General features: G+C 45.7%; 1 protein-coding gene across 2 annotated transcripts in view; it reads left to right on the top strand.

The window, feature by feature from the left end:
- The window catches only part of slc30a9 (solute carrier family 30 member 9), a 196858-nt gene that overhangs the window by 23657 nt on the left and 145931 nt on the right, over window positions 1-27270 (top strand). For both annotated transcript variants that reach the window (XM_068036225.1, XM_068036235.1), the window contains 2 exons: window positions 11741-11923; window positions 15282-15335. In XM_068036225.1, coding sequence (XP_067892326.1) covers window positions 11741-11923; window positions 15282-15335 — 237 coding nt within the window. The remainder of the gene's footprint in view (window positions 1-11740; window positions 11924-15281; window positions 15336-27270) is intronic.

Here is a 27270-nt window from a genome sequence, read left to right as displayed (position 1 = left end):
AACCTCAATGAATTTCGTGCTTGGCATAATGTTGAGCCCTTCTGTCGCCTTCGCCACCGGGCTCACTTCTTCGACCAGGAGTCCTCTTCCCCGACCAGGGGACCCTTTCACCTGCCTCCACCTGGACCCTTCTGGCCTGTCACCCACTCTTTATCTTTTCATTAAGAACTGTTGGCGTGACATTGGCTGTCTCAATTTCTCCGCTCCCCTCGCTCACTCTAACCTGTTTCCCTCTGAACTTGCTGCACTCCGTTCTCTCAGGTCTGACCCCAACATTGTGATCAAACCTGCTGATAAGGGTGGTGCTGTTGTTGTCTGGCATACCGACCTCTACCTTACAGATGCTGAGCGCCAACTCTCAGACACTTCTTCCTACCTCTCCCTGGGCCTTGACACCACCACTGAACATCTAGCCATTGTCTCCAAGACTGTCATTTGACCTCATCATCTCTGGAGATCTTCCCTCGACAGCTTGCAGCCTCATAGTCCCACAACCCGGGACAGCCCGCTTCTACCTCCTTCCCAAAATCCACAAATAGACTGTCCTGGTAGACCCATCGTTTCAGCCTGTTCCTGCCCTGCTGAACTTATTTCTTCCTATCTTGACTCCCCGGTCCAGTCTCTTTCCACCTACATCCATGATTCTTCTGATACCCAACATCATTTTGACAATTTCCAGTTTCCTGGCCCTAACTGCCTCTCCTTCGCTATGGACGTCCAATCTCTCTACACCTACATCCCCCACCAGGATGCTCTGAGGGCCCTCTGCTTCTTCCTTGAACAGAAGCCCAACCAATTCCCATCCACCACCACCCTCCTCCGCCTGGCTGAACTTGTTCTTACATTGAACAACTTGTCCTTCAACTCCACTCACTGCCTTCAAATAAAAGATTTGTCACTTGGGTCCTAGCTTTGTTTGTCATTTTGTGGGATATGTCAAACATTCCTTGTTCCAGTCCTATTCAGGCCCCTTCCCTCCCCTCTTTTTCTGCTACGTCAATGACTCTGTCGGTGCCGTTTTCTGCTCCTACCCCAAACTGGAAAACTTCAACTTTGCTTCCAATTTCCACCCTTCTCTCACCTTTACATCGTCTGTCTCCAACACTTCTCTTCCTCGACTTCTCTGTCTCCATCTCTGGGGATAATCTGCCCACTAGTATTTATTATAAGCCCACGGACTCCTGCGGCTACCTTGACTACACTTCCTCACAACCCCTTTCCTGTAAGGACACCATCCTATTCTCCCAGTTTCTCGTCTCCGACGCATATGTTCTGATGATGCAACCTTCCACAATACGCTTCTGATATGTCTTCCTTTTTCCTCAACCAATGATTCCCCACCCCCACTGTGGTTGACAGTGCCCTCAACCGTGTCCAAACTATTTCCCGCACTTCTGCTCTCATAGCTTCCCCTCCCTCACAGAACCGCGACAGGGTTCCCCTTGTCCTCGCTTTCCACCCCACCAGCCTCCACATAAAAAGAATCATCCTCCACCATTTCCACCACCTCCAGCTTGACGCCACCACCAAACACGTCTTCCCTTCCCCTCCCCTGTCTGCATTCCAGAGGGCTTGTTCCGTCTGCGACACCCTGGTCCACTCCTCCATCACCCCTGACACCCCGTCTGCTTCCACGATACCTTCCCATGCAATTGCAGGAGGTGTAATACCTGCCCTTTTACCTCCCCTCTCCTCAGCAACCAAGGTCCCAAACACTCCTTCCAGGTGAAGCGGCGATTAACTTGTACTTCAATTTTGTATACTGTATTCGCTGCTTAGATTGGGAAGACCAGACGCAGATTGGGTGACCGCTTTGCAGAACGCCTCTGCTCGGTCTTAAAGTATGACCCGAGCTTCCAGTTGCTTGCCATTTCAACCCCCCGCTTTCATGCCCACATTTCTGTCCTTGGCCTGCTGCAGTGAGTGTTCCAGTGAACATCAACAGAAGCTCGAGGAGCAGCACCTCATCTTTTGATTAGGCACTCTACAGCTTAACCTAAAGTTCAATAATTTCAGATCATGACTGACTTTTTTTTTATATCTTTCTATTTTTTATTTTATTTTTTAACCATGTGCCTGTTTTTTCATGTGGACTGAGCTGCTCATTACTCTGCCATTAATACACTCTGGTCTAATGCTTTGTCTTCCACCACAAGCATTAACATGCTCTTTGCTTTTGCCCCACGACAGCTTTGTAATTTAATTTCTCCTGCCCTCTGCCCCATCGCACACCTCTTTTGTTCTCTTCCCCAGCAAACTGCCCCCCTTCATTTGCTTAAAACCTAATTCTTTTTAACCTTGCCAGTTGTGATGAAAGGACACAGACCTGAAACATTAACTCTCTGCGTCTGTCTCCACAGATGCTGCCTGATCTGCTGAGTATTTCCAGCACTTTCTGTTTTCATTTCAGATTTCCAGCATCTGCAGTAGTTAGCTTTATCCTTAATATAAAAGCTATCTTAGATCTAGTATTGTGTAATGAAGCAGGGTTCATTAGCAATGTCATAGTAAAAAGTCCACAGGGAAACATTGATTATAATGCCATTGAATTCCATGTTAAGTTTGAAAGTGACATGCTTCAATCACAAACAAGAATCTTAAACTTAAACAAAGCCAATTCTGTAGGCATGAGGGGAGAACTGACTAAGGTAAATTGGGTAAATAGACTAAAAGGTATGGTGGTAAATGAACAGTGGGAAACCTTTAAAGAAACCATTCAAAATGTTCAACAAAAATACATTTCATTGAAAAACAAAAACTCTGCCCGACAGACCCACCTGTGGCTTACTCAGGAAGTTAAGGATAGTATTAGATTGGAAGAGAAGGCTTACAATGTTGCAAAAAAGAGTAGTGAGTCTGAAGATTGGGAGTGTTTTAGAAACCAGCGAAGGGCCACCAAAAAGTTGAGAAAGGAAAAAATGGAATCTGAGCGTAAACTAGCCAGTAATATAAAAACAGATTGTAAGAGCTTTTATAGGTATATCAAAAGTAAGAGAGTAGCTGAAGTAAACATTGGTCCCTTCGAAGCAGAGACAGGAGAAATTATCATGGGGAATGAAGAAATGGCAGAGGCATTAAACAAATACTTTGTGTCTGTCTTCACAGTGGAAGACACAAGTTCCATACCAGAAATACAGTAAAAAGAGTGAGGAAATTAAGGAAATTCATATCACCAGAGAAAAAGTGTTGCAGAAACTTAAGGGACTAAATCTGATATCTCCAGGACCTGATGGTCCACACCTTAGGGTTCTAAAAGAGATATCTGCCGAGATGGTGGATGTGCTAGCTATGATTTTCCAAAATTTCTTGGATTCGGGAACAGTCCATCAGATTGGAAGTTGGCAAATGTTACATAACATTTCAAGAGTTTTTTGAGGATGTAACGAGTAGGGTAGATAAAGGGGAACCAGTAGATAATGTATACTTGGATTTCCAAAAGGCATTCTATAAGGTGCCGCACAAAAGTTTAATAGGCAAGATAAGGGCTCATGGAGTTGGGGGTGATATATTAGCTTGGGTAGATGATTGGTTAACAGACAGGAAGCAAGAAGTGGGCATAAATGAGGCATTTTCAAGTTGGCAGGCAATAAATAGTGGAGTGAAGCAAGGATCAGTGCTGGGTCCTCAGCTGTTTACAATTTATATTGACTTTGAAGGGACAAAGTAATGTATCTAAATTTGCTGATGATGCGAAGGTAGGTGGAAAGGTAAGCTGCAGGGAGGACACAGGCTGCAAACGGATATAGACAGGTTAAGTGAGTGGGCAACAAGATGGCAAATGGAATATAATATAGGAAAGTGTGAATTTGTGTACTTTGCTCATGAGAATAGAAAGACAGAATATTTTTAAAAGGTGTGAAACTTGTAAGTGTTGATGTTCAAAGAGACTTGGGTGTGCTTACACTAGGAACACAGTTAACATGAAGGTACAGCAAGCAATTAGGAAGGCAAGTGGCATGTTGGCCTTTATTACAAGGGGATTGGAGTACAGGAATAAGTAAGTATTCCTACAATCAGTGACTCCTGACCGTGCAGCGCATATGCAGAATGATCGCGGACATTATCAGTCCATGTAATCACTTGCCAGGTTGCCAGTATGAATGCACGCACGCGATTGCTGATGTCACCATGCAATGATGTACTCACCCCTCAATAGCAGCGGTTGCTGCCGCCATTCCCCCGAACAATACCACGCTCCCTCCTGCCATCCCTGCTTCAATTGCTGCTTTCAATTTGCCACTTCCACCCCCCCCCCCCCCCCCCCACTTGTCTCTTCCCCCTCAGCCCCTCGCTTCCCGCCTCTCCAACACTACTCCACTACTCCCAGGTAGGCGGTGGCATAGTGGTATTATTGCTGGACTAGTAACCCAGAGACCCAGGGTATTGCTCTGGGGACATGGGTTCAAATCCCACCAAAGCAGAAGGTGGAATTTGAATTTAATTAATAAATCTGGAATTAAAAGCTAACCTAATGATGGCCATGAAACCATTGTCGATTGTTGTAAAAACCCATCTGGTTCACTAATGTCCTTTAGGGAAGGAAATCTGCTGTCCTTACCTGGTCTGGCCGACATGTGACTCCAGACCCACAGCAATGTGGTTGACTCTTGCATGCCCTTTGAAATGGCCTAGCAAGGCACTCAGTTGTATCTAACTGCTACGAAGTCAATAAAAAGGAATGAAACCGGACAGACCACCCGGCATCGACCTAAGCACCAGAAACGACTATGGCAAACCCAGCTCTGTCGACCCTGCAAAGTCCTCCTTACTAACATCTGGGGGCTTGTGCCAAAGTTTGGAGAGCTGTCCCACAGACTAGTCAAGCAACAGCCTGACATAGTCATACTCACGGAATCATACCTTACAGACAATCTCCCAGACACTGCCATCACCATCCCCGGGTATGTCCTGTCCCACCGACAGGACAGACCCACCAGAGGTGGTGGCACAGTGGTATACAGTAGGGAGGGAGTTGCCCTAGGAGTCCTCAGCATCGACTCCAAACCCCATGAAGTCTCTTGGCATCAGGTCAAACATGGGCAAGGTAACCTCCTACTGATTACCACCTACTGCCCTCCCTCAGCTGATGACTCAGTACTCCTCCATGTTGAACAGCACTTGGAGGAAGCACTGAGGGTGGCAAGGGCACAAAATGTACTCTGGGTGGGGGATTTCAATGTCCATCACCAAGAGTGGCTCAGTAGCACCACTACTGCCAGAGCTGGCCAAGTCCTAAAGGACATAGCTGCTAGCCTGGGTCTGTAGCAGGTGGTGAGGGAACCAACACGAGGGAAAAACATACTTGACCTCGTCCTCACCAATCTGCCTGCTGCAGATGCTTCTGTCCATAACAGTATTGGTAGGAGTGACCACCGCACAGTCCTTGTGGAGGCGAATTCCCGCCTTCACAGAATACTTTCCATCGTGTTGTGTGGCACTATCACCGTGCTAAATGGGATAGATTTCGAACAGATCTAACAATGCAAAACTGGGCATCCATGAGGCGCTGTGGGCCATCAGCAGCAGCAGAATTGTACTCAACCACAATCTGTAACTTCATGGCCAGGCATATCCCCCACTCTACCATTACCATCAAGCCAGGAGACCAACCCTGGTTCAAAGAGTGCAGGAGGGCATGCCAGGAGCAGCACCAGGCATACCTCAAAATGAGGTGTCAACCTGGTGAAGCTACAACACAGGACTATCTGCGTGCCAAACTACGTAGCAGCATGCGATAGACCGAGCTAAGCGATCCCATAACCAATGGATCAGATCTGAGCTCTGCAGTCCTGCCACATCCAGCCGTGAATGGTGGTGGACAATTAAACAACTAACTGGAGGAGGTGGCTCCACAAATATCCCCATCCTCAATGATGGGGGGGGCCCAGTACATCAGTGCGAAAGATAAGGCAGAAGCATTTGCAACATTCTTCAGCCAGAAGTGCCGAGTTGATGATCCATCTCAGCCTCCTCCTGAAGTCCCCAGCATCACAGATGCCAGACTTCAGCCAATTTAATTCACTCCGCGTGATATCAAGAAACGACTGAAGGCACTGGTAACTGCAAAGGCTATGGGTCCTGACAATATTCCAGCAATAGTACTGAAGACCTGTGCTCCAGAACTTGCCGCACCCTTAGCCAAGTTCTTCCAGTATAGCTACAACATAGCATCTATCCGGCAATATGGAAAATTGCCCAGGTATGTCCTGTACACAAAAAGTAGGACAAGTCCAACCCGGCCAATTACCGCCGCATCAGCCTACTCTCAATTATCAGTAAAGTGATGGAAGGTGTCATCAACAGTGCCATCAAGCAGCACTTGCTTAGCAATAACCTGCTCAGTGATGCTCAGTTTGGGTTCCACCAGGGCCACTCAGCTCCTGACCTCCTTCCAGCCTTGGTTCAAACGTGGGCAAAAGAGCTGAACTCGAGGTGAGAGTAACTGCCCTTGACATCAAGGCAGCATTTGACCGAGTATGACATCAAGGAGCCCTAGCAAAACAGAGGTCAATGGGAATCGGGGAAAACTCTCTGCAGGTTGGAGTCATACATAGCGCAAAGGGAGATGGCTGTGGTTGTTGGAGTTCCAGGATATCACTGCAGGAGTTCCTCAAGGTAGTGTCCAAGGCCCAACCATCTTCAGCTGCTTCATTAATGACCTTCCTTCAATCATAAGGTCAGAAGTGGTGATGTTCTCTGCACAATGTTCAGCACCATTCGTGACTCTTCAAATACTGAAGCAGTCTGTGTAGAAATGCAGCAAGACCTGGACAATATCCAGGCTTGGGCTGATAAGTGGCAAGTAACATTCGTGCCACGCAAGTGCCAGACAATGACTATCTCCAACAAGAGAGAATCTCGCCATCTCCTCTTGACATTCAATGGCATTACCATCGCTGAATCCCCCATTATCGACATCCTAGGGGCTACCATTGACCAGAAACTGAACTGGAGTAGCCATATAAATACCGTGGCTACAAGAGCAGGTCAGAGGCTAGGAATTCTGCAGCGAGTAACTCCCCATCTGACTCCCCAAAGCCTGCCCACCATCTACAAGGCACAAGTCAGGAGTGTGACGGAATACTCTCCTTGCCTGGATGGGTGCAGCTCCAACAACACTCAAGAAGCTCGACACCATCCAGAACAAAGCAACCCACTTGATTGGCACACCATCCACAAACATTCACTCCCTTTACCACCAACGCACTGGCAGCAGTGTGTGCCATCTACAAGATGCACTGCAGCAATGCACCAAGGCTCCTTAGACAGCACCTTCCAAACCCGCGACCTCTACCAACTAGAAGGACAAGAGCAGCAGATGCATGGGAACGTCACCACCTGCAAGTTCCCCTCCAAGTCTCTCACTATCCTGACTTGGAACTTTATCGCCGTTCCTTCACTGTCGCTGGTCAAAATCCTGGAACTCCCTTTCTTACAGCACTGTGGGTGTACCTACCCCACGGACTGCAGCGGTTCAAGAAGGCAGCTCACCACCACCTTCTCAAGGGCAATTAGGGATGGGCAATACAGGCTAGCATAGCCAGTGATGCCCACATCATGAATGAATTTTTAAAAAAAACCTTCCTGCTGCTCCGCTCCCACCCCACCCCCCCCCCCCTCTCCCCCCCCCCCCAGTCAATTGCTCCCGGCCTCACCTCTGCCTTCCCTCAGCCGCTCGTTTGCGCCGCTTTGCCCCCTCGGCCGATCGCTCCCTGCTGTGCCGCCCAAAGAAGCGGCGGTTGGGGTGTGCGGGCGGACGAGTGACTGAGAGGGGGAATGCGGCGAGGCCTGGAGTGAGCAGTCGGAAAGAGAGCGGCTGAAGCGGCAAAGCGGGGAGCGAGTGGCTGGGGGTGCTGGTTAGAATGGGGGATGTGGCAAGGGCGGTAGCAAGTGGCTCAGGGAAGGCCATGGCAAGGCGGTGCGCAGCCAGGCACGTGATGGAGCGGCGAAGAGAAGTGCGATGGCAGGAGGGAGGCGTCGATCACAGCAATTGAAGGGATTTGGGTTTCAATTTGTTTTTTGTGACAAATTGAGCTGCGCCATCTTTGTTACTGGCAGCTGTCTGCAACGTCGTAGACTAGGCTGCGTTTGTGCATGTGACAGTACTGCACCACCTAGTGCTTCTGTTATCAGCAAACCCAGCCTGCAGTAATTGTACAGGGTTTTGGTGAGACCGCATTTGGAGTACTGTGTGCAGTTTTGGTCTCCACGTTTAAGAAGGATTATACTTGCATTGGAGGTGGTACAGTGAAGTTTCAGTAGTTTGGTCCCTGGGATTGGCGGTTGTCCTATGATAGGCTAAGTAAAGTGGGCCTGTTTTCTCTGGAGTTTAGCAGATTGAGAGGTGACGTTACTGAAACATGCAAGATTCTAAATGGGCTGGATAGTGTAGACACTGAGAGATTATTTTCGCTGGTCGGGGAATCTAAAACACGGGGGCACAGTCTCAAGTTAAGGGGCTGATTCATTTAGGACTGATAGAAATTACTTCACTCAAGGGGTGCTGAACCTTTGGAATTCTCTACCCCAGAGGGTTGGATGCTGCATCTTTGAATGCATTTAAGGCTGGGATAGACAGTGTTTTGGGGTCTCAGTGAATCGAGGGATATGGGAAGCTGTGGGAAAGTGGAGTTGAATCCTAAGATCAGCCATGATCGTTTTGAATGGCAGAGCAGGCTCGATGGGCCATATGGTCTACTGCTGCTCCTATTTCTTGTGTTCCTCGTTCCTGTTGTGTTCCTGGTTTCTGTCTCCCATCCTCCTTATATCATGGAGTGACATCAGCAACAATAGCTGGCAGTATGCAAAGTGGTGAGTTGAAGATGCAAATTAGATTTGAAGCCACCGCTGTCGTTTTCCAACTCCGTTCTCCAATCAATGTCTTATCTTAATCTTGCACAGCTGAACGCAATGTTAAACAGCATGAGGAATCCCCCACCAGCACTGTTTAAAGGGATCATGATGTCCTTACAGGTTATATTTACCAAATTGGATTTTGAGCCACTTTGGTATTCCAAACTCTGGTAGATTGAATTTGCTTATTAAGTAACTTTTCAGTTCACACGTACCCTACCAAGTTTCCTTTTTATTTCAGACTGGTAGTCTGTATTACGCGTCAAGTGTTCAGCTTTGCTGGTTGATAGGTTAATTGCCCCTGGTATAGGTAGGTGGTAGGGAAATATAGGGACAGGTGGGGATGTGGTAGGAATATGGAATTAGTGTAGGATTAGTATAAATGGGTGGTTGATGGTTGGCACAGACTTGGTGGGCCGAAGGGCTTGTTTCAGTGCTGTATCTCTAAACTAAAAACAAATGATCTAATCTGAGCAATTTTGTAACTTTCCATCATCCACAAGATCGACTTCAGTAGCTTCTTGGGTGTTCTGACCAAAAGCTACACTACCTCACTTTCTATCTGTTTATCTTTTCTGCACCTCTAGATGTTGTATTCATTATCATCCTCCAAGTAAAGCCTGGCTACCTGATCTGAACAAACCCGACTACATGTGTCGGGTTTGGGTCAGGTCGATATTCTGTGTCCAGCATTCGGGCTCGGGTCGGGCTGTACTGTTTTGTATTGTTTTCTTTTTAATCTACATTTTGACATGAATTTTTTCTGTACTAATAACATGTTTGATATTGTCAGGTCGGGCTGGGCATGAAAAAAAATTAAAGGGTTCGGGCCTGGGTCAGGTTTTAATTTTATACCCGAGCCAGGGCTTTACCTCGAGGGACCTCCTAATGTTTCTGTTTGTACTGCATTGTGTTTGCCTACTAGAATGACGGTTTATAGTTCTGCTCTCTCAATAACTGGTATGGAAGCATAGTAATTATGTTACTGGACTAGTAATCCAGACAATGCGAATTTAAATGCTACCATAGCAATTTGAGAATTTGAATTCAGTTTTGTTTTAAAAAGTTGGTATCGGTAAAATTGGCCTTGAAATAGTTATAAAAACGGAACTGGTTTATTAATGCTCTTTAGAAAAGGAAACCTGTAGTCTTTACCCAGTCTGACCTAAATGTGACTCTAGTCCCATGTTGGTGTGGTTAGTTCTAAACTGCCCTCTGTGGTGGTCTGAGAAGTCACTCAGTTGTGTTAAACTGCAAGAAAGGAAAGGAGAATAAAATCTGACCGATCACTTGGCTGCAACTTGGGCATTGCATCAGGACACCAGCTGTGCAAAAGAAAGATCCACCACTTTGGCAGTTAGGGAGGAGCAAAAAATGCCAGCCTTTCCGCAACATCTATATTCCTGTTATCTAATTCCGGTATATTGAGTTTTTGTGTCCATTTCTGTGCCTGTTGACTATCCTCTAACTTAGTCGCATCTGGGAGGTTAATGTTTTTGGTGTAGACCCTTCATGAGAGCTGGAAACTGGAAGATAAATGAGCTCTTTAATAGGACTGAACTAAACAAAAGTCCTGGAGAGAAAGAGAATGACAGAATTTTGGATTCCAGAATGCTGACTACCATCACACAAGTTTTGACAAAACGTCTGTTTTCAGCGATATTTAAGACATTAATTTATAGAGTCAGGCCCTTCGGCCCATCGTGTCTGTGCCGGGCATCAGACTCAAACTGAATATGAAATTTTAGCATTCTATCTTAGCTTCTTGTCTTAGTTAAGATGATTTGTAAAAGCTACTAGATGGAACAGTATATGGAATTATACAGTGAAAGGTGGACAGTAGTTCCGTCAAGTAAATGAAAGTACATAGAGTTGAAGTAATGGAACCATCAGTTAAATTATTTACTAATATTGAAGTATTTTTACATTTGGTTGCACCATCACCAAAAGTGCTGTTCATTTTTTTTTATATTCGTTCCTGGGATATGAGCATCACTGGCAAGACCAGCGTTTGTTGCTCATCCCTATTTGTCCTTGTAAAGATGTTAGTGAGTTGCCTTCTTGAACTGGTGAAGTCCATCTGATTTAGTGTTAGGAAGGGAACTCCAGGTTTTTGACCCAGTGACCGTGAAGGAACGGCGATATAGTTTCAAGTCAGGATGGTGTGTGGCTTGCAGTGGAACTTGCAGGTGGTGTTCCCATGCATCTGCTGCCCTTGTCCTTCTAGATGGTAAAGGTTGTGGGTTTGAAAAGTGCTGTCGAAGGAGGTTTGGGAGTTTTTGCAGTGCTTCTTGTAGATGGTACACACTGCTGCCACTGTGTGCTGGTGTTGGAGGGAGTGAATGTTTAAAGTGGTGGATGGGGTGCCGATCAAGCGGGCTGCTTTGTCCTGGATGGTGTTGAGCTTCTTGAATGTTGTTGGAGTTGCACCCATCGAGGCAAGTGGAGAGTATTCCATCAAACTCCTTGAAGAGGGTGGACAGGCTTTGGGAAGTCAGGAGATGAGTTACTCGCTGCAGTCCCAGACCTCCTCTTGCAGCCACATTATTACCTAAATAAAATTAAAAATAAAGCATGTCAATATATTTAAGATTTCTTTTTGAAAGTGTATTTTAAATTATATTAAACCTATGAAATTCTTAATATTATTTCTATGTCATTGTTCTATGTTTACAAAAATATAAGCAAAACAAAACTTCGATTCTTGCTTTACAGATTGTGAACTTGTCACTACTATCGTTAAAGTGGGTTAAATAATCCCTTGGAAAGGATATCTTGTCAATATTCTTACAAAGTTTATTTTACCTCTGTGGCCTTGTAAAGTGGACATTGTGTATTTCAGAGTTGGAAATTAATTTATTTGGTGACTTTCAACATTTATTTTCAGTATGCAAGAACATTAGAACCAACCAAAGTCCCTGGCGTAGTATGCGAACTAACCTACCTTTCAGCACTGGCATCCAGCTGCGTTTATGTTCATCAAATGGCAAAAAGGATGGTACTTATGAGTATGGTGCCAGCAGTGCCTTGGGGATGGAGACCAGTACTCAACAAAATCCCAAAAGATCTGGTAAAGTCACACTTGTTCTATATTGTAATGTCCTGAAGACAAAAAGAAAGGCTTACCACCAACCAATACCACTTGTTGCATGCACCTGTAAATTGAAAGCCCTTTTTATGTGTGTTTTTTTTCCTGACTATTTTTGAATTTAGCTTTTGGCTAATGTTGGAAAGAGTAACTGCTCCCAGGCAGTATCTCTAACAATATTATCACTCTCTAAGTGTTTTTAAAAAACCAAGGGAAGGAAATTTAATTTTTTGATGTCCTGAGTATATTTGTACTGTGAATAACTCCAGTTAGAAAATCAATTTATGAAGTATGATCCTTAGTTTTTGGAATAAGCATTGCAATGCTTTTGTACTTCATGATGGTTTTGCTGAATACAAACAAACAAAAACCTAAATCCTGCTGGTTAGTTATTAAGTTTGTGTTTCAAATCTACAACTTTGTCCAAATAAATCTCCCAATTTTTCTGCACAGCTATAGTAATAAGACTCTGGTTGCTTCTGTTACAGCCACTTAACCAGAAATTTACTGAAATTGACAGTTGCAATGAATGATCTAAATCAAATCATAGTTGCAGGAGTAAGCCATTTGGCCTCTTGTCTCTCTGCCAGTGTTAACCTTTGAACTGGAGCTAACTACTGTAATCCCATTTCCCAATATTTTCCTTTCATCCTTTATATTCCATTTTGAACAACTGTGTTCTGCTTAAGCCTTGTAATGATCTCATGTCCCAGTGATCTTCAGTGTAAAAAAAAAAGTCTAACTTCCTCCTTTTTATAGTTGTTATAATCCTCAATCTCTGCCCCATTGATATTGATTCATCAACCAGAAGAAACAATCATGCAGTGGCTACTCAAAGCATTTCATAATTTTGAAAAACTCTAACAAACGATTAGGGGTGATCTATTAATGAGAAATTACCCAATTTTTCAGCTGCCCTTCATAACTATAACCTCATTTCTGGACCATTCTAATCAATGTAGCCTTTCCACAGCTGTGATATCCTTATATGACAGTGGGTGCCCAAAACACTGGGAGAAATATTATTGTAAGATCCATAAATAAATATGTTTGTCACAAATTCTAGGACCAGGGATTCAAATTTTAGGCTTTTAAAATGAAGGTGCACTGACAGATTAGAGTGATCTATTTACTTTATGCAGAATGTGATATAAATGTGGGACTGACTGCCCACTCATTTAGGCTGAACTAGATTGTGAAAAAAGCATCCTGCTTTATCCAAAGCTGAGCTTCTAGCCCTGCATTCTTTCCTTCATTAAGATCACTTACTTCTACTCAACAACATGCCTTACCTGTTCCCTATTTCTATACTTCTTCTTTGGCCTCCTTATCTCGAGAGACAATGGATAAGTGCCTGGAGGTGGTCAGTGGTTTGTGAAGCAGCGCCTGGAGTGGCTATAAAGGCCAATTCTAGAGTGACAGGCTCTTCCACAGGTGCTGCAGAGAAATTTGTTTGTCGGGGCTGTTACACAGTTGGCTCTCCCCTTTCGCCTCTGTCTTTTTTCCTGCCAACTACTAAGTCTCTTCGACTCGCCACACTTCAGCCCCGTTTTTATGGCTGCCCGCCAGCTCTGGCGAACGCTGGCAACTGACTCCCACGACTTGTGATCAATGTCACAGGATTTCATGTCGCGTTTGCAGACGTCTTTAAAGCGGAGACATGGACGGCCGGTGGGTCTGATACCAGTGGGGAGCTCGCTGTACAATGTGTCTTTGGGGATCCTGCCATCTTCCATGCGGCTCACATGGCCAAGCCATCTCGAGCGCTGCTGACTCAATAGTGTGTGTAAGCTAGGGATGTTGGCCGCCTCGAGGACTTCTGTGTTGGAGATACGGTCCTGCCACCTGATGCCAAGTATTCTCCGGAGGCAGCGAAGATGGAATGAGTTGAGACGTCGCTCTTGGCTGACATACGTTGTCCAGGCCTCGCTGCCATAGAGCAAGGTACTGAGGACACAGGCTTGATACACTCGGACTTTTGTGTTCCGTGTCAGTGCGCCATTTTCCCACACTCTCTTGGCCAGTCTGGACATAGCAGTGGAAGCCTTTCCCATGCGCTTGTTGATTTCTGCATCGAGAGACAGGTTACTGGTGATAGTTGAGCCTAGGTAGGTGAACTCTTGAACCACTTCCAGAGTGTGGTCGCCAATATTGATGGATGGAGCATTTCTGACGTCCTGTCCCATGATGTTCGTTTTCTTGAGGCTGATGGTTAGGCCAAATTCATTGCAGGCAGACGCAAACCTGTCGATGAGACTCTGCAGGCACTCTTCAGTGTGAGATGTTAAAGCAGCATTGTCAGCAAAGAGGAGTTCCCTGATGAGGACTTTCCGTACTTTGGACTTCGCTGTTAGACGGGCAAGATTGAACAATCTGCCCCCTGATCTTGTGTGGAGGAAAATTCCTTCAGAGGACTTGAACGCATGTGAAAGCAGCAGGGAGAAGAAAATCCCAAAAAGTGTGGGTGCGAGAACACAACCCTGTTTCACGCCACTCAGGATAGGAAAGGGCTCTGATGAGGAGCCACCATGTTGAATTGTGCCTTTCCTTTTGTCATGGAATGCGGTAATGATACTTAGTAGCTTTGGTGGGCATCCAATCTTTTCTAGTAGTCTGAAGAGACCACGTCTGCTGACTAGGTCAAAGGCTTTGGTGAGATCAATGAAAGCAATGTAGAGGGGCATCTGTTCACGGCATTTCTCCTGTATTTCTCCTTCTACTGAAACCCTTATTCACATTTTCTCATGATCTGCAATATTCATCATTCACAGTTTTCAGTTCCAGACAATTTCTGCAATGTTTTTCTCTGTCTTCCCATCCTTTACATTCCAAAAACTCCAGCTACTTGAACCTAAACCCACGTTAAAATTTTCTCACCCATCATCTCTGTCCTTGGTAGCCTATGCTAATTCCCTGCATTTAAATTTAAAATTCCTGTCCTCACCTTCAAATTGAGCCATTGACTCACTGCACGCTATTCTGCAACCATTGCCAAGCTAGCATCCTCTCCTGCATCCTTTTTCTTTTGTGTAACCATGGATTCTCCAGAACTCCCTCAACCACCCTTTGCGTTTTTACTTTTCTGCCTTCCTAAAAACATTCTCAAAATCCATTTTTGACCAAGCTTTCTGTTGCTCTTAAGCATACTATGGTTTGACATTTGCTCCTATATTTCTATTAGCTGTTTTCCTCAGCCTGCTTGTAAAATGCTGTATGATGTTTTCATGTTAAAACATAATATACAAATACTATTGGTAATTGCTGTGCTGTCCACAGGTTTTTATGAACCTGAATATTTTAACCTGAATAGCCATGTTTCATGCCAAATTTATCTTAACAGCTCAAGGGCCCAATCCTCCAGGTCAGCCTACTTTGGAGCAAATCCAAGTGAAAGGTAAGCAATTTTATTTTGTTTAATTAAATAGCGTTTGGAGCTTGCTATCTATCATAACCTATGCATGGGTACTGTCTTGCATGCCCCCACCTGCCAAGAATGAGACTCATTAATTTTGCCACATGAACATTGATTTTTCAACTGTTACTGGAGTAAAGAAAGAACTTTTTAAAAAAAAAAAAACAGACCCTTGACTGGAAAGACGTTTACATAGTAACAGACAGTACTTGGAAAGGACAAAGGGGCCACTCCCTGCTCCAATTTAATCCACAATGGTCTTTTGATTACCAGACATTGAAGGTGGAGAGGCTAACATTCCAGGTTAACTACTAAGATGGCCGAAGATGTGGTCAGACCAGTTTAGATTAGAGATACAGCACTGAAACAGGCCCTTCGGCCCACCGAGTTTGCGCCGACCACCAACCACCCATTTATACCAATCCTACACCAATCCCACATTCCTACCAAACATCCCCACCTGTCCCCATATTTCCCTACCACCTACCTATACTAGTGACAATTTATGATGGCCAATTTACCTACCAACCTGCAAGTCTTTTGGCTTGTGGGAGGAAACCGGAGCACCCGGAGAAAACCCACGCAGACACAGGGAGAACTTGCAAACTCCACGCAGGCAGTACCCAGAATCGAACCCGGGTCCCTGGAGCTGTGAGGCTGCAGTGCTAATCACTGTGCCACTGTGCCGCCGTCACATGACTAACTGGCTGTTGGAGTTTTTTTTTAATTAGAACTTGCCACAGGGAATTTGAACTCTGAAAGCTGTTTGCTCCTGGACTGAAAAGACTTCTCTCTCCTGTCTGCTCTCATCTCTTTCTCGCAGTATTGAAGACACATAAATCACGAGAGAAAAGTTTCCTACAGTGAACAAGGTTTAAGAAGAATACTGGGCCCCAACGAAAAGCAAGACTACCTATCAAAGGACTACAGTGAGCTTGAAGCACAGTAACAAGAAACTCTTCTGATATTGCCTCAAATCTCTCTACTCTATTTTTTCTTCTCTTTTCTGTCTCTATTTGCACGTGCGTATCGCGTATGCTCATGGCCCTCCTGCCTTGGGCACTATGGCATTGGAAGGATGAATGAGAATGGACAGAGACTGCTGGAGTTATGTACCTATCACAACCTCTGCATCACCAACTCGTTCTTTCATACTAAACCCTGTCACCAGGTTTCATGGAGGCACCCAAGATCACGTCATTGCCACCAGCTGGACCTCATCGTCACAATAGAGCCTCTATAAACAGTGACCAAATCACACGCAGCTTCCACAGTGCGTACTGCGACACCGATCAGTCCCTGGTGTGCAGCAAAGTTAGACTCAAACCAAAGAAGCTGCATCACTCCAAGCAGAAGGGCTGCCCGTGCATCAACACTAACAGCATTTCTTTTCCACAGCTGTTATGTAAGTTTCTAAATTCACTTGGAAAAAGCCCTTCAAAACACTCCTGTAGGGGATGCAGAGACGAAGTGGGCCCACATCAGAGACGCCATCTATGACTCAGCAATGACTACCTTTGGCAAACGTGAGAAGCAGAATGCAGACTGGTTTCAATCTCACTTTGAAGAGCTGGAACCTGTCATAGCCGCTAAGCACACTGCACTGTTGAACTACAAGAAAGCCCCCAGCGAGTTAACATCCGTAGCACTTAAAGTAACCAGAAGCACTGCACAAAGAACAGCCAGGCGCTGTGCAAATGACTACTGGCAACACCTATGCAATCGTATTCAGTTGGCCTCCAACACCGGAAACATCAGAGGAATGTATGATGGCATTCAGAGAGCTTTTGAGCCAACCATCAAGAAGATGCGCCCCCCCACACGTCTAAATCAGGGGAAACGATCACTGACCAATGCAAGCAAATGGACTGCTGGGTAGAACACTACCTAGAACTATACTCTGGGTAGGGGGGGGGGAGGAAATGTCACTGATACTGCCCTCAATGCAGCCCAGTCTCTGCCAGTCATGAATGAGCTGGACGAACAGCCAAGAAAATGGAAACTCGGTGATGCCATTGATTCTCTAGCCAGTGGAAAAGCCTCTGGGAAGGACGGCATTACCCCTGAAATAATCAAGAGTGCCAAGCCTGCTATGCTCTCAGCACTCTATGAATTGCTTTGCCTGTGCTGGGATGAGGGAGCAATACCACAGAACGTGCGATGCCAATATCATCACCCTCTATAAGAACAAGGGTGACCGAGGTGACTGCAACAACTACTGTGGAACCTCCCTGCTCAGCAGGGAGAAAAGTCTTCGCTCGAGTCGTTTTAAACGGACTCCAGAAGCTGGCTGAGCGTGTCTACCCTGAGGCACAGTGCGGCTTTCGAGCAGAGAGATCCGCCATTGACATGCTGTTCTCCTTTCGCCAGCTACAGGAGAAATGCCGCGAACCACGGATGCCCCCCTACGTTGCTTTCATAGATCTCACCAAAGCCTTTGACCTTGTCAGCAGACGTGGTCTCTTCAGACTACTAGCAAAGATCGGATGTCCACCAAAGCTACTAAATATCATCACCTCATTCCATGACAAATGAAAGGCACAATTCAGCATTACGGTGCCTCATCAGATTCATTTCCTATCCTGAGTGGTGTGAAACAGGGCTGTGGTTTCATACCTACACTGTGTAGGGTCTTCTCACTGCTGCTCTCATATGCTCAAGTCTTTAGAAGAAGGAATTTTCCTCCACCCAAGTTCAGATGGCAGGTTGTTCAACCTTGCTCGCCTTAGAGCGAAGACCAAAGTACAGAAAGTCCTCATCAGGGAGCTCCTCTTCTCTGACAATGCTGCATTAACATCCCAGACAGAAGAGTGTCGGCAGAGACTCATCGACAGGATTGCAGCTGTCTGCAATGAATTTGGCCTAAACATCAGCCTCCAGAAAATGAACATCTTGGGACAGGACATTAGAAATGCTCCATCCATAAATATCGGCGACCATGCTCTGGAAGTGGTTCAAGAGTTCACCTACCTAGGCTCAACTATCACCAGTAACCTGTCTCTAGATGCAGAAATCAACAAGCTCATGGGAAAGGCATCCGCCGCTATGTCCAGACTGGGTAAGAGGGTGTGGAAAAATGGCGCACTGACACGGAACACAAAAGTCCGAGTGTTTCAACCCTGTGTCCTCAGTACCTTGCTCTATGGCAGCGAGAGCTGGACAACATATGTCGGCCAAGAACGACGTCTCAACTCATTCCATCTTCGCTGCCCCCGGAGAATCCTTGGCATCAGGCTGCGGGACCGTATCTCCAATGCAGAAGTCCTTGAGGCGGCCAACATCCCAGCATATACACCCTACTGAGCCAGCGGCACTTGAGATGGCTTAGCCATGTGAGCCGCATGGAAGATGGCAGGATTCCCAAGGACGCATTGTACAGCGAGCTCGTCACTGGTATCCGACCCACCGGCCGTCCATGTCTCTGCTTTAAAGATATCTGCAAACGCGACATGAAGTTCTGTGACATTGATCACAAGTCGTGGGAGTCAGTTGCCAGTGATCGCCAGAGCTGGCGGGCAGCCATAAAGGCAGGGCTAAAGAGTGACAAGTGGAAGAGACTTAACCGTTCGCAGGGAAAAAAAGGCAGATGTGCAAGGAGAGCCAACTGTGTAACAGCCCCGACAACCATTTTTATCTGCAGCGTCTGTCACTCTAGAATTGGCCTTTATAGCCACTCCAAGTGCTGCTCCACAAACCACTGGCCACCTCTAGGCGCTTACCCATTGTCTCTCGAGACAAGAAGGCCAAAGAAGAGGAAGGTTGCGTATGCATGTTAATGTGGGGCATGGCGCGCATCCGTACGGGTTAACCGAATTGGAGTTTAAGTTTTAATAAATTTCACTTTTCTTTAAACCTAAGAAATCCTGTTTATGCTAATTTCTTTGCCTTATAATTGGAAAGTGGTGAACAAGAATTCACCAAAGAGGGAGCTCAAAACATGGTGTGTTTAAAAATTAAACCCTGTTACAATAAGACCAGGTGAAGGCTGAGAAAGACCCCGAGACACCTTTCTCACCTGGTATTTCTTTCTTTTGGGCCTCCTTATCTCGAGAGACAATGGATACGCGCCTGGAGGTGGTCAGTGGGTTGTGAAGCAGCGCCTGGAGTGGCTATAAAGGCCAATTCTGGAGTGACAGGCTCTTCCACAGGTGCTGCAGAGAAATTTGTTTGTTGGGGCTGTTGCACAGTTGGCTCTCCCCTTGCGCCTCTGTCTTTTTTCCTGCCAACTACTAAGTCTCTTCGACTCGCCACAATTTAGCCCTGTCTTTATGGCTGCCCGCCAGCTCTGGCGAATGCTGGCAACTGACTCCCACGACTTGTGATCAATGTCACACGATTTCATGTCGCGTTTGCAGACGTCTTTATAACGGAGACATGGACGGCCGGTGGGTCTGATACCAGTGGCGAGCTCGCTGTACAATGTGTCTTTGGGGATCCTGCCATCTTCCATGCGGCTCACATGGCCAAGCCATCTCAAGCGCCGCTGACTCAGTAGTGTGTATAAGCTGGGGGTGTTGGCCGCTTCAAGGACTTCTGTGTTGGAGATATAGTCCTGCCACCTGATGCCAAGTATTCTCCGAAGGCAGCGAAGATGGAATGAATTGAGACGTCGCTCTTGGCTGGCATACGTTGTCCAGGCCTCGCTGCCGTAGAGCAAGGTACTGAGGACACAGGCCTGATACACTCGGACTTTTGTGTTCCGTGTCAGTGCGCCATTTTCCCACACTCTCTTGGCCAGTCTGGACATAGCAGTGGTAGCCTTACCCATGCGCTTGTTGATTTCTGCATCTAGAGACAGGTTACTGGTGATAGTTGAGCCTAGGTAGGTGAACTCTTGAACCACTTCCAGAGCGTGGTCGCCAATATTGATGGATGGAGCATTTCTGACATCCTGCCCCATGATGTTCGTTTTCTTGAGGCTGATGGTTAGGCCAAATTCATTGCAGGCAGACGCAAACCTGTCGATGAGACTCTGCAGGCATTCTTCAGTGTGAGATGTTAAAGCAGCATCGTCAGCAAAGAGGAGTTCTCTGATGAGGACTTTCCGTACTTTGGACTTCGCTCTTAGACGGGCAAGGTTGAACAACCTGCCCCCTGATCTTGTGTGGAGGAAAATTCCTTCTTCAGAGGATTTGAACGCATGTGAAAGCAGCAGGGAGAAGAAAATCCCAAAAAGTGTGGGTGCGAGAACACAGCCCTGTTTCACACCACTCAGGATAGGAAAGGGCTCTGATGAGGAGCCACCATGTTGAATTGTGCCTTTCATATTGTCATGGAATGAGGTGATGATACTTAGTAGCTTTGGTGGACATCCGATCTTTTCTAGTAGTCTGAAGAGACCACGTCTGCTGACGAGGTCAAAGGCTTTGGTGAGATCAATGAAAGCAATGTAGAGGGGCATCTGTTGTTCACGGCATTTCTCCTGTATCTGACGAAGGGAGAACAGCATGTCAATAGTCGATCTCTCTGCACGAAAGCCACACTGTGCCTCAGGGTAGACGCGCTCGGCCAGCTTCTGGAGCCTGTTCAGAGCGACTCGAGCAAAGACTTTCACCTGGTATTAACAGTACAGTAATGCAGTGCTTGTTACTGGGTGAGTAATCCAGAGACTGACTGAATAAACCAGAGAGTGAATTCAAATTTTAAGAGCAATCCAATTAGTCCCACTCTTGCTCCATATCCTGCATTTTTTTCTTTCGTATTTATCAGATTCCCATTTGCAGACTACTGTTAAATATGTATCCAACAACCTATTAAGCAGTGTATTCCAAATTGTAACCACTTGTTTACATAAAGAAACGTCTCTCATGTCGACTCTGATTCTTTAGCCAATCACCTTAAATCTGTGTCCTCTGGTTATCCACCCTTCAGCTATTGGAAACAGTTCCTCTTTTTCTTTACTCTAAACCCTTTTATGATTTGAAACACCTCTTAAATCTACTCTTTGCCTTCTCTGCTTTAACGAGAACAACCCCACCACCTTCATTCTCTCCACGTAACTGTAATCCCTCATCCCTGGAACCATTTTAATAAATCTCCTGAATACCCTCTCCAATGCCTTCATGTCCTTCCTAAAGTGTGGTGCTCTGAATTGGGCAGTTGGGACTGAACTAGTGTTTTATAGAGGTTTGGCATAACTTCCAAGCTTTTGTACTCTGAGCCCAGGATCCCATATGTTTTATTAACTGCTTTATTAACCTGTCCTTCAAAGATTTGTATGCAAACACTCCCAGGTTTTTCATTTTTGCACCTCCTTCAAAGTTGTACCATTTAACTTGTATTGCTTCTCATTCTTCCTACCAAAATGCATCATAGAATCATAATGGTTGCAGCACTGATGGGGGACATTTGGTCCTTCGTGTCCATGCCAGCTATATGTGCAAGAGCACCTCTGCTAGTCCCACTCTCCTGCCCTTTCTCCACAACCCTGCAATGTTTTTTTTTCTTATAATTATCCAATTCTCTTTTGAAAGCTGCAATTGAATCTGACTCCACTACACTCTCTGGCAGTGCATTCCAGATCCGAACCACTTGCTGCATTAAAAAAAAAGTTTTACTTCATGTCGCCTTTGGTTCTTTTGTCATTCACCTTTAAAGCGGTGTCCTCTGGTTCTTGACCCTTCCGCCAATGGGATCAGTTTCTGTTTTATCTATATCCAGAACCCTCATGATTTTGAACACCTCTATCAAATCTCCTCTCAATCGTCTCTTCTTTACGGAGAACAGTCCCAGCTTCGCCAATCTATCCATGTAACTGAAGTCCCTCATCCCTAGAAACATTCTCGTGAATTGTTTCTGCACCCTCTGTAATGCCTTCACATCCTTTCTAAAGCGTGGTGCCCAGATTGGACACACGCTCCGTTGAGGCTGAAGCAGTGTTGTATAAAGGTGCACCATAACTTCCTTGGTTTTGTACTCTGCCTCTATTTCTAAAGCCCTGGATCCCATATGACTTTTTAACCACTTTCTCAGCTTGCCCTGCCACCTTCAATGATTTGTGCACTTATACCCCCAGGTCCTTCTGCTCCTGCATCCCTTTTAGAATTGCATGCTTTATTTTATATTGCATTTTGCTAGGAAGAACGAGGGAAGGTATCACTTCACAGTTCTCTGCATTAAATTTCATCTGCTACGTATTTGCCCATTCTACTAGCCTGTCTATGTTGTTTCATGGGATGTGGGAGCGCCCATCCCTGACTGCCCTTGAAAAGGTGGTGGTGAGCTGCCTTCTTGGACCGCTGCAGTCCATGCGGGGTAGGTACACGCACAGTGCTATAAGGAAGGGAGTTCCAGGATTTTGACCCAGCGACAGTGAAGGAACGGCGATACAGTTCCAAGTCAGGATAGTGTGTAGCTTACAGGGGAATTTGCAGGTGGTGGTATTCCCACGCATCTGCTGTCCTTGTTCTTCTGGGTGGTAGAGGTCACAGGTTTGGAAGGTGCTGCCTGAGTAGCCTTGTTGCGTTACTGCAGTGCATCTTGTAGATGGTACATGCTGCTGTCACTGCGTGTCGGTGGAGGGAGTGAATGTTTTGTGGATGCCAATCAAGCGGGCTGCTTTGTCCTGGATGGTGTCGATTTCTTGTTTTGTTGGAGCTGCACCCATCCAGGCAAGTGGAGAGTATTCCATCACACTCTTGACTTGGACCTTGTAGATGGTGGACAGGCTTTGGGGAGTCAGGAGGTGAGTTACTCGCTGCAGGATTCCTAGCCTCTGACCTGCTTTTTAACCACGGTATTTATATGGTTACTCCAGTTCAGTTTCTGGCCAATGGTAACCCCCCACTGGCTTTGTTTAGCCTACGATTTCCCCCTCCTGGGAATATATGTCGAATGTACCTGAACCATCTCCTTTTTAAAGGCAGCCCACTGTTCTGTTGGTTTTGCCTGCCAATCTTTGATTCCAATTTACCTGGGCCAGATCCATTCTCACCCCATTCAAATTGGTCCACCCCCAATTAATTATTTTACTGTGGATTTCTCCTTGTCCTTTTCCATAGCTAACCTAAATCTTATACTATGATCACTGACGCCGAAATGTTCCCCTACTGACACTTGATTCGCTTGACTGACTTCATTCCCTAGGGCTAGATCTAGCAATGCCTCCTTCCTGATTGGGCAGGAAACATAACCAATCAGTAAAATTCTCCTGAATCCACTTGAGAAATTCCTACCCGATTCAATATTAGGGTAGTTAAAGTCTCCCATTATCACGACTCTTATAGTTCATGCTGCTCCTCAATTTCTTTGTAAATCTCCTTTATCATCTCCCTTGTATTTGGTGGCCTATAAAATACATCAAATAGCATAAGAGCTCCTCTATTTCTTAACTCCAACCAATAGATTCTGTCTTTGACCCCTCAATAACATCTATTTCTAGCACTGTCATATTTTCCTTAATCAAAACTGTTACCCTTATTCCTTTCTTTTCCTTCTCCATCTTTCCTGAATACTTTGTACCCAGAAATATTAAGCATTTACTCCTTCCATTTTTTGAGCTAGGTCTCCTTTCTGTTACAACTTGGTGTGCAAACCCCTGCTAAATTAGTTTAAACCCCTGGTTGGGTGGACAACTATTATGACCGGTGGGATTTCAGGCCTGCAACTTAGTTGGGTAGGCAACTGTCATGGCATCCTTGTCTGTCTTTTTGTAGAATGTGATTGGTGAATTAGTTCAGAAAAAGGATCTCTTTGTTGGAAGGTGGTCAATTAGAGACATAGTTATACAGCACAGAAACAGCCCATTGTGACTCTGCTGGCCATCAAGCACCTATCTATTCTAATCCCATTTTCCAGCACTTGGCCTGTAGCCTTGTATGTTATGGTGTTTCAAGTGCTCATCTAAATACTACTTAAATGTTGTGAGGGTTCCTGCCTCTACCACCCCTTCAGGCAGTGTGTTCCAGATTCCAACCACCCTCTGGGTGAAAAAATGTTTCCTCAAATCTCCTCTAAACCTCCTGCCCCTTACCTTAAATCTATGCCCCCTGGATATTGGCACCTCCGCTAACGGAAAAAGTTTCTTCCTATCAATGCCCCTCATAATTTTGTACACCTCAATCAGGTTCCTTCCTCAGCCTTCTCTGTCAGGGAAAACAACCCTAGCCTATCACTCTCTCTCTTCATATTTGAAATGCTCCAGCCCAGGCATCATCCTGGTGAATCTGCTCTGCACCCTCTCCAGTGCAATCACATCCTTCCTATACTGTGGTGGCCAGAACGGTACACACTACTTCAGCTGTGGCCTAACTTCTGTTTTATACAGCTCCATCATAACCTCCCTGCTGTTTATATACTGTGCCTCGGCTAATAAAGGCAGGTATGCCATATGCCTTCCTAACCACCTTATCTATCTGTGTGCTGTTGCCTTCAGTGATCTATGGACAAGTACACCAAGGTCCCTCTGACCCTCTGTACTTCCTAGGGTCCTACCATCCATTGTATATTTCCTTGCCTTGTTAGTCCTCCCAAAATGTATCACCTTGCACTTCTTAGGATTAAATTCCCTTTGCCACTGCTCTGCCCATCTATATCATCCTGTAATCAAGGCTTTCCTCCTCGCTGTTTATGACATCACCAATTTTCGTGTCATCTGCGAACTTACTGATCATACTTCCTATATTCACGTCTAAATCATTGATGTACAAGGCAAGGGAGGAGATTGCAGGGGCTCTGACACAAATTTTCAAATCTTCTCTGACCACCGTAGAGGTGTCAGAGGACTGGAGGACAGTGAATGTGGTACCATTATTCAAGAAGGGTAGTAGGGATAAACCAGGTAATTACAGGCCAGTGAGTCTAACTGTAAGTCGCTGCAGTACACCACTGGTCACAGGCTTCTAATTGCAAAAACAGCCCTCGGCTATCACCCTCTGCCTCCTGCCACTAAGCCAATTTTGGATCCAATTTGACAAATTGGTCTGGATCCCATAGGCTCTTACCTTGACCAATCTCTCATACGGGATCTTATCAAAAGCCTTACTGAAATCCATGTAGACTACATCAACTGCTTTACCCTCATCGACACACCTAGACACCTCCTCAAAAAGTTCAATCGAATTTGTTCGACACGATCTCCGCCTGACCAAAGCCACGCTGACTATCCTTGATTAATCCCTGCCTCTCCAAGTGGAATTAATCCTGTCCTTCAGAATTTTTTCGAATAGTTTCCCTACCAATAATGTCAGACTCACTGGCCTGTAATTACCTGGTTTATCCCTACTACCCTCCTTGAATAATGGTACCACATTTGCTGTCCTCCAGTACTCTGACACCTCTCCCTGTGGCCAGAGAGGATTTGAAAATTTGTCAGAGCCCCTGCTATCTCTTCCCTTGCCTCGCATAGCAGCCTGGGATAAATCTCATCTGGGCCTGGGGATTTATCCACTTTTAAGCCTGCTAAAACTGCTAATATCTCCTCCCTTTCAATGCTAATTTGTTCAAGTATTACAATTCCCCTCCCTGATCTCTGCACCTACGTTGTCCTTCTCCATAGTGAACACAGATGATAAGTAATCATTTAAAACCTCACCTACGTCCTCTGGCTCCACACAGCTTGTCACTTTGGTCCCGAATAGGCCCTACTCTTTTCCTGATTGTCCTCGCGCCTTTAATATACTTATAAAACGTCTTGGGGTTTTCCTTTAACTTGCCCGCCAGTGTTTTTTTCATGCCCCTCTACGCTCTCCTAATTACTTTAAGTACCCCCCTACACTTTCTGTACTCCTCTCGGGCCTCTGCTGTTTTCAGCCCTTTGAATCTGCCATAAGCCTCCTTTTTTTTCGTTATCCAATCCTCTATATCCCTTGACATCCAAGGTTCCCTGGACTTGTTGGTCTTACCCTTCACTTTTACGGGAACATGTTGGCCCTGAACTCTCTCTGATTCCTTTTTGAATGACTCCCACTGGTCTGATGTAGACTTTCCTACAAGTCGCTGCTCCCTGTCTACTTTGGCCAGATCCTGTTTTATCATATTGAAATTGGCCTTCCCTCAATTCAGTACCTTTATTTCCTGTCCATCCTTGTCCTTTTCCATAACTACCTTAAATCTTAGAGTTATGGTCACTATCCCCAAAATGCTCCCCCACTGACACTTCTACCACTTGTCTGGCTTCATTCCCCAGGATTCGTCCAGGACTGCCCCTTCTCTTGTAGGACTTTCTATGTGCTGGCTCAAAAAGCTCTCCTGTAAGCACTTTAAGAATTCCGCCCCCTTTAAGCCTTTTGCACTAAGACTATCCCAGTTGATATTGGGGAAGTTGAAATCCCCTACTGTTATTTCCCTATTATTTTTACACCTCTGAGATTTGCCTACATATCTTCTGCTGTATCTCTCCCTGCCTACTTGGAGGCCTGTAGTACACTCCCAGCAAAGTGATGGCCCCTTTTTTGTTTTTAAGTTCTATCCATAAGGCCTCATTTGAGGAACCTTCTAAGATATCATCCCTCCTTACTGCAGTATAGACTCCTTGATCAATAATGCAATGCTACCTCCTCTTTTATGTCCGCCCCCCCCCCCCCCCCCCCAAATCATGCCTGAAGATTCTATACCCTGGAATATTGAATTGCGAGTCCAGCCCTTCCTTCAACCATGTCTTTGTGATAGCAATATTATCATAATCCCATGTGTTAATCAATGCCTTCAATTCTGCCTTACTTGTAAGACTCCTTGGGTTACAATAGATGCAATCCAGCCTTGCATTATTCGCTTGTGCCTGAACAAGTCTATATTTGCTCTGCCTTACAGACTGACTTAGTTTCTCTTCTATATTTGACTGTGCATCATGCCAAATTAGTTTTAACCTTCCCCACCCGCCCCCCCCCCCCCCCCCCAACAGCACTGGCAAACATCCCTGCAAGGATGTTGGTCTGGTTCCGGTTCCGGTACAACCTGTCTGACTTGTACAGGTCCCACC

This window comes from Heterodontus francisci, chromosome 1 (assembly GCF_036365525.1).
Source record: "Heterodontus francisci isolate sHetFra1 chromosome 1, sHetFra1.hap1, whole genome shotgun sequence".
Lineage (NCBI taxonomy): Eukaryota > Metazoa > Chordata > Chondrichthyes > Heterodontiformes > Heterodontidae > Heterodontus > Heterodontus francisci.
This window is presented reverse-complemented; position numbering and strand designations above follow the sequence as displayed.